Source organism: Frankliniella occidentalis, unplaced genomic scaffold, assembly GCF_000697945.3.
Source record: "Frankliniella occidentalis isolate FOCC.00 unplaced genomic scaffold, Focc_3.1 Scaffold221, whole genome shotgun sequence".
Classification (NCBI taxonomy): Eukaryota; Metazoa; Arthropoda; class Insecta; order Thysanoptera; family Thripidae; genus Frankliniella; species Frankliniella occidentalis.
In genome coordinates, this window is record NW_026267347.1 from 316,262 (window position 1) to 324,576 (window position 8,315).

General features: G+C 48.2%; 2 protein-coding genes across 2 annotated transcripts in view; both read left to right on the plus strand.

The window, feature by feature from the left end:
• Positions 1-8,315, plus strand: part of LOC127750613 (uncharacterized) — a 64,315-nt gene that overhangs the window by 53,791 nt on the left and 2,209 nt on the right. The window lies entirely within an intron of this gene.
• Positions 2,614-5,324, plus strand: LOC127750617 (uncharacterized). The gene is made up of 2 exons (XM_052272728.1): positions 2,614-2,802; positions 4,594-5,324. The coding sequence occupies exons 1-2, from the start codon at positions 2,701-2,703 to the stop codon at positions 4,954-4,956; spliced, it is 465 nt and encodes a 154-aa protein (XP_052128688.1). The 5' UTR covers positions 2,614-2,700; the 3' UTR covers positions 4,957-5,324.

The window sequence follows — 8,315 nt, forward strand, 5'->3', positions numbered from 1 at the left end:
CGCTCACGAGTCGGTCGCTTAGCACGCTTGGCCAGAGCGCACCTGCCTCCGGTGCCGAGAGCATCAACACCACACTGCAGTCTCCGGCACTCTGAGCATCGTCTGCTGATGGCCATCCATGTAGACATTGGTGGCGATGCTCTCGGCACCAGAGGCAGGTGCGCTCTGGCCAAGCGTGCTAAGCGACCGACTCGTGAGCGTGAGGCTGGTGGTTCGACTCCACTCGCCGGCCGGTCCCATTTTCATGTTTTCCTTATGGTCCATGATGACGCTCGTCCGAAACTCCTCCAAAAAGCGATCACTATTAGGACGAGATTCCGACATAGTTTGACGAATTTCGGACGACTTTGAGACGCCCGAAACGGTATCCATACGTCCGAACGTCGTCTTAGAGCAGTCAGAAAACTGTACCAAAGTCGTCCGAAAATTTCAGACGAGTTTCGGACGAGTTTGGGTTAATTTTCGGCAATTTTTTTTACACGGGCACTGCTCCCCTTTGTGCTTCTTGTCTTCTTCTTTAGCAACCGCGCGCCCGGAGCGGGGTACCCTATTGAGTTCTTTCTTGTTTAAATGCATTCTTGACGGGGGATTCTGAAAACAGGTTGTGGCGGTCAGGTATTTGTGTGCTGGTGGTTTTCTCGGGGGCCTGCATTGCTGCCGCTTATGGTGGTCTCAGTTCAACAAGTCAAAGGTAAAGAACGACTTCTCCACATCGTAATATGCTGATGGGCTATGAAAATTTGTACTCACTCTGGAAACCCGAGTGTGTTCATGTATGCAGTAAATACTGCGTAAGGGCGAGTGGGGCTGTGTGTCACAGATTTTCGAATTTTACTATAAAAGTCAAGTTATGTAAACACATTTGGTAAATCGGTCGCAAAAGAGTAGATTGGACCTTTACCAAGCCTAAACGTCCCTCGCATGTTTTGCTAGGCGCATTTTTGTATGCACTGTTAAATTCCTGCGCAGCATTTTGTGACGCTTTGCAATTGCGAAGCGATGCTTTGCAGCGTTTTAATTGCTTCGCAATTGCAAAGCATCACTTAGTAATTGCGAAGTAAATGCTTCGTAGTTACAAAGGAGCAAAATACTTCGCAGCTCTGCAAAGCGAATGCTTTGTAGGAATTGAACAGTGTGACCTACAGCTTGTTGAACAAAGGCCTGCCTTTGTTAACATTGCCTGCAAACCGGGTTTGCGTGACTTGGCCGCCCTCTCACCGCCTTTGCACCTCCTTAACCACGGATTTATTGATTGCAAATGACCTTAGTCTTTCAGAAGACATAATATGAACATTCACATTTGGTTCTGGACGTGCCCTTTTCGAAATACAAAGGTCTGTTACACACTGCCCCTGTGTTGTGTAATAGACTATTCCGGCGGAAGCGCGGAGAAGACTCCACGGAAGAACAAAAGGGATCGCTATTGGCCGAGCGGCGTCCCCCTCCACTACGGAAAGATGGTGGGAGACGCCGCTCGGCGAATCACGGGCCCTTTTGTTCTTCCGCCGAGTCTTCTCCGCACTCCCGCCGAAATAGTCTATACACACTGCCCCACCCCCCCCTTACATGAAGGTATTCAGTATTTACTGCATACTTGGCCATGTATTCAGGAAATAGTGCGTACTTGGCCATGTATTCATTATTTACTGCGTACTTGCTTGAGTACGCAGGAAATAATGAATGCATGAGTAGGCACACGGATAACAAGGGCTCTGACCTGAGTCGCTGCAACTATTTTAATGCGGGGAATAAGATATATTATTGAAAGACGGATGGTAAAACTAAATTTGTTTAAAAAGTAACATTTAAATAATCTAAACCATTAGAAGTTTGTTGTCGATTATTCGTCAGACCTGTGCTGTTGTTACAATGCTAATTGTTGATCCGTCTCTCCACACCAGTGGGAAATACATTACATCAGCCCTATTTGTTTGGGCACTGCTCTGTGAAGTGCCGGGGTCTGTTCGCACCAGCACGGGAGCGACGCAGTACGTCATCGTTGCTTGGCTCATTTTTGTGCTCAACGTGAATGTGGCGATCAAGGGAATGCTATCTGCTGCGGCATTGGGGCCCGTTAATAGACCGTATCGTACACTTCAGGTACGAAAATTGGCAAAATAATGGGCGAAGATGTCAGTCCAAGTCTCGCGTAACAGGCTTCGCGATATTGTGAGGGTCGTTTTGTATTATATAATAAAGGCAGATCAAGTTCAAAGATCGGCATTCTAGTTCAAAAATTGGCCTGTCAAAAGATTCAAAAAGCAAATAAGCCTTAAAAAACCTTTTGTTCCAAAATCTCTTTCTAAGGAGTAACTCGGCAGAGGAGAGCCTTAAGGCGAAAGTTCCGTCCGTTTTGCACTATCTCGAACCGTTTGGGCGCTAAAGGGAGTTCCCTACACGGAAATCACCCCACAACAAATTAATATTTTTCCTTAAGTATTTGATGGCCCCCTTTGTGGTAACAAGCCTGTCCCGCCAGACGTGGGTACAAAGGATCCAAATTCTTGTCAAGTTTGCAAAGCATCGCTTTTGAAGGAACTTAAAAGTGTGCGCTTGTTGTGCCTATTGGCGGTACACGCGCTCTTTTAAAAGCCAATAGACAGCCGTTCATTTATTTATTTATTGCAGGATCTGAGCAAAGGTGATCCTCATGTTGTTGTGGGAATCCCCTCTCACTTGTACAGTGACGCTCTTCACACAATGGGTTTTCCTCCCGAACGCCAGTTTCTCTGCGTGGGGTCTGAGCAAGAGCAGCGCTGTCAGAAGAGGTTTAACAGCGATCAGCATTTTGCCGTCGTGAAGGTACGACAATTTGTCGCTAAAGGAAAAGCTAGGATCGCACTGAAGATAAGCTATAGGCCCCCGTAAAATTCGTTTTATTTCAAGCGAAGGCATTGTTACTAAAATTGGCGAAAAGATTGTTCTTTCGAGCGTTCTTTTAGTCTTTTAGTTTTACTTCCATCAAGGTAAGGTGTAAAAGAATGTTAACACTTCGCGGTAACTGCGAAACTAACCCCCGCTGAAGAAAAGTAAATGATTTTATGTCCTTATGTAATGAATTATCGGAAGTTTATCGTCGGCTGTTCAGTTGTAGTGTTGTGAGTTTGCCTACTCACTCGGTAATGCGTCATGGCCTATGCGGCACGAAACGGTATGCGAACCGACAACACTGATCAGGAGGAATCGAGGGAGCCCACTTCTCGCTTGAGTGGGGGAACTTAGTCTGGAGGGGAGGGAGGCTTGCGGAACTATAGAGGGTGCTTCGACGGGTGCCTACAATATCCTTTCTGCAACCTGGCTCGTTCGCTTTTCTCTCGGACGTCACATTAGTAGATGGGATATTGTTGCTGGCACAGGTCAGGTCGCCCTGCTGTAACGACTCTCACTGTTAAACCGGAAGTTCCAGTCTCATACATCTCTTCCCGAATCTTTAAATCTAAAAATATCAGAACAACCCAGTTTTAGGGGGTTTGGAAAACTGTTATCAATATTCTACGGTCACATTCCCTTATAAAACGAAATCATTCCGAAACTCGTCCGGGACTGTTCCAAAAGCAGTCCGATCGTCTCGGAAACTTCCAAATATGTTCCAGGACAGTCCGTCAGCAATCCGAGTCCGATCCCGGACTGTCCGAAAGTAGCCCTCGGCACCTAGGACTGTCTGTAAAAAGTCCGGTGCTACCCGACAGTCCCTAATAAGTCCGGTCCGGGACGTCCGAAGTCAGCCCGACTATCATCCCGGGTCGTCACAGGACGGTCTCGAGATGTTTAAGCACATAAGACTTGTACATTTTTTGTGAAATTTGGCAAACTATATCCATACAATGATTTTAATAAAATATGAAAATTTGTAAAATCTACCTATTACCCATATTCAACTTTCTGCTGAGCACTGAAAGCGCCAGGAAAATTATCGGACAAAATTTAATTTTATTTTGTGTTGGCAATTTGCCTCTTTAAATTTGAGTAAACTAAACAGGCATATTTAATTTTTCTAAAAGGTCGTTCATCATGACCTGAGCAAAACATTTCGTGCGATGCAAAAGCATTTGCCGAAAACCGCATGACGATGCGCTGATTCGTTCGTTGTGTACAGCGCTCGTCTCGCAAGAGATTCTAAACCCAGGTAAAGAGGCTCCCCTGTGTGGCCCCTTCTCAGCCGTCAGCGTAGCTCAGTTGGTCGGTCAAGGGACCCGATGACCGACAGGTGAGGGAACGAATCCCGCTCGTGCAGCTTTTTTTTTAAGCCGGTTGGACCATTTGGACTAGTCCGAATTCGGACTACGTCTTTAAAGACGTCCGGGCACGGGCATCGGACAGACCGATAGACGTCCGGTCGCGGCCTTCGGACAGTCCGAAAACTTTCTGATTTGACACATTTTCGGTAGTATTCTCGGCAAGGTCCGGAATGTCGTCTCGGACTGTCCTAGGACTGTCCGAAAATCGGACTGATTTCGGTACAGAGCATTTTTATAAGGGTTTGTCTAAAAATATAATTCAAAAAATAGCTTTTGGCCAGGCTTGTTATTAATGGGCGCCACTATTACTAGTGAGACGATATAGTAGATCTAAACACTGTTGATATGGTTGCAGATCACCAAGCTGGCGGCGGGCGTCAAGTGCCTGACGAGTTGCAGCTACGAGTTGGAGGACAACCTGCTGCAGCGATCCTTCGCGCTGTTCGTTAGGCGATCGTGGCCGCTGCGGGGGGCCCTCGATGATACCATCCGGAGGCTGCAATCAGCGGGCCTGATCGAGGCCTGGGTAGCGCGGCACGAGCACCTCAGCAGGCTGGCCAAGGCCCGCGAGGCACAACGGCTGCACCCACCTCCGAAGAGAACGGCGGTGCTACCCGTTGGAACGTGTGTTGTGCTAAGCGCCGGCCTTTCCACGGCCATCGCAATGTTTCTTGCCGAAATCGTTCTGGCGAGAGTTTTGCACACAGCTACCACTTGAGACAATAGTACTGTGAAAGTATTACCTCTATGCCCCTTTAAGGGCCGGGGACGTCAAATGACCGTTGTTTTAAAACAACCTTCACTTCAAGACCGCTTATGGGGTGTCACCTTCAAGACAAGTGAGCTTTTGGGCTTGAGAACCTTATCTAAGGTTGTAAACAAGATAATTTCAAAGCGCAAATGATTTCTGACGGACCGAAAAAATCTTTCCTTAAACCCCAGCCAACTGCCGTGCCGCTGGCGATTCGTTTACGGCCTCGTGACGTCACCGAGTGGTGGCTAACGTACCAACTGTTGACCTAAAGAGCATCGACTCGTGAAAGTTCGTGTACTGTGAATACTAAAATAGTAAATATTACTGAATTAGCACTAAATTTTGACTAAATAGTAGAGATATTAATCCTCTCCTGAACTGCGAATACTTGACGTTGGTACCCCCTCACTGTCGGCCAACAAAAGGACCGTCCGACACTTTGAAGCAGTTGGCAACACTCACTATGCAGAGAGTACGAGAAGGCGATTATTGAAAGACAGCAAAACACAGACGTTCACTGTAAAAAATGTTTGGATTTTGCCATACAAGTGTAGGAAAAATCCCATACGCATGTGGGATGCGGAATTTCCCACACACGAGTACGATTTTTCCTATACAAGAAATAGTGTATAAGGAAAAACCGAAACGTATGTGAAAAAGCCGACACATTTGTAGCAAAATGCCTAAAAGTGTTAAAAAAGAAATTTTGCTAATTGTATACTTGAGTGACGTTCGGCCTCGAGTCGCTCAAGTATACCATTGGAAAGGGTTTTTTGAGTAGAATCAGGAACACTCATTGTATATTGGCGCCGGAGTCTGGTTTTCCTCAAAATGTAATATACATACGTCGCCGCTAACCTTCAGATGCACTTTGAAGACGACAGAATAACTTATACGTTTACGGATAGTCCTGACATTGATCGTTACGTCTGGGGTTTTTTAAACATTGCCCCTAAGTCATAGACCACGACCGACTCGAAACAGCATCCTTTCCTTCTCAAAAGTGGCTTAGATTACAGTTTTCACACTTCTTTCAAAATGTCCTCTGCTTGCCGTGGTGCTTATGACGAAGACATGCTTGACGCGCAGAGCCGCTCAGCGCTGCGGCAGTCGCACGAACTGCTACGGCGTCGAAGATCTACGGGCGCTCGTGTGTACGTGATGGGTCGGCGTACCGATGCGAGGCTGGACAGGTGCAGGAGGATAAAGTAGATACACTACTACTCGTCTTCGAGACCGCGTATGGGGTGTCACCTTCAAGACCTTAGCCTACCATCTCCGGCAAAAAGTGATCCAATGGTGGGAGGGGGAATGGAGGGGGGCACTTTCAAGCATTGGTAGGATTTATTATGAAAAATGAACAACTAATTAGCATGGTCATAAGGGAACGTAGGAAAGAACAGTTCTATTTGTTACCGCATGGACCTCCCCCATGACATTGTGACTTGCACTTTTGTCCTGCCTTTCTACAAGTGCACTTATTGGTCATACATCTTCCCTTGTAGTTGCATTTTTTGAACCCTTGTCCGCCGAGGATAGACGACTTAGAAACAATGGTCCTAAAGGGATGTTCAGTCTCGGGGACCACATCAACCGACACGAACTTCTCTTTAACCACGTCGAACTGGTTCCCTGAGTAAAGGGACGCAAGAACTCCGTTCTTGTTCCCCAACTTTTAGTAACCGTCCGACATGACCTCGAGAACGACTGCCGTGACATTTCTGGGGTCCGCTCGACCTCTGTCCACTTGAGCCACTGGAACGACAACAGTATCCCCGACGGATGCTGGGGGGAACTTCGCATCGGAAATTTTCAGCATTGTTGCAGCCTGCTTGCGGAGGTTCTTCTCTGCCGTCGCCCTCAGCCCCAGCACAGCAGTGGACCGCGAGCAGTTCCCACTTTCCTCGCTTGGCGCAGCGGGGGTGCAGCCCCGTGCCGCACTCGCTGCACTCGTCGTGTGCGCTGCACGCCTCCCCACACTGACGGCAAGAGAACAGGGAGCAAGACAACAGGGGGCTGCCGGCTCCGGCTGCTGCGGAGGATGTTGATGGCGCTGCCCAGCCGACGAAGCGCGGCGTGGAGACTGGAGTGGCGGTCGCGGCAGACGGGCGGTGCGGTCTCCTCAAGATGGATGGTCCAGGCGGAGGAGAGGTGGACGGACGGCTGGTTGGAGGTGTTGATGGCGGGGGCCGGACAGGTGGAGGGCCAGTCAACATGTGCAGCGGAACTCCTCGTCGTGGAGTCGTTCCTGTAGAGTGCTGCGCTGCTCTTCAAACTTCTCTCGGTTCGGCGGAAGGTCCCCCATGTTGCACAGTCTCGCCGAGAATGTTTAAAAGTAGCGCCAGGCAACCACACCCCACCACAATCCCGTCCGGTACCCCCTCCTTGAACCCCCTCAACAATGATGGAAGAGAACATTGGTGATTGGTCAAGGCGCCCCTCTCCCCTCTCCCTTCATAGCGTCCCAGGGTACCCGGAACGTACTTTAGCCGGACATAGCCGGCTAAGTAAGGTCTACCACAACCGGTTAAAGTAGGCCTCAGCCAGCCTTAGCCGGCTATAGCAGGGCTCTGTTGGGTGCATTGTACACTTTAGCCGAAATTTCGGCTAGGACCGACCTTAGCCGGCTAGGGTCGGACCTTAGCCGGGCACCCGACCTTAGCCGTAACAGAAACATTACTACTCGTTTTCGAATGATTTTCCTTTTAACGAAACCGCATAAACTCTTTCTTGTTTTCGAACAGATCTCAGCCACACGTTGTTAAGGTAATCGCCGCGCCTGCAGGCACATGCGCACAAAGACCTGGGCAGCGCAGCGGTACAGGCCCCAGCCGATAGGGCAAGGCGCCGAATGGCACAGCGTGCTCAATAGAAGAGAAAATCATTCGACGACGGCTGGTTTGAAAGCGTGCACCACCTGCGCGCTGCGCGCCGACAACAACAGCAGTGGCGCCCACAATTTTCCTGTGTACCCGTGCAAACCACTCTATGTACCTACCTTTTGAGCGAAACATGTACCTACATAGCAGAGCCCTATTTTGGGACATTGCACTGTTAAAAAATTTGCTGTAAATTTACAGCGAAAATGTGATTAATTTTGATAGCAGCATATACTGTATTTTTACAGGCCTTACTGTAAAAAAGCAGCGTTAATGAAAATGTCGAAAACAAAGTTTCCGACCAAAAGCAGTTACTTTGTTTTGCTCCTGTAAAAAAAAAAATATGTAATAATACGAGTGTCCTGTTTTGGAACGAAATGTGCTGCTAACAAAATTAACTTCTCTTTTCTTGTAAATGTACAGCAAAGTAATACGTAGTAGTTT

Coding starts and splice junctions, on each gene's coding strand:
- LOC127750617 (XM_052272728.1), top strand. CDS start 2,701: ATGGGTTTTCCTCCCGAACGCCAGTTTCTCTGCGTGGGGTCTGAGCAA. Junction 2,803..4,593: donor AGCATTTTGCCGTCGTGAAG/GTACGACAATTT, acceptor ATATGGTTGCAG/ATCACCAAGCTGGCGGCGGG.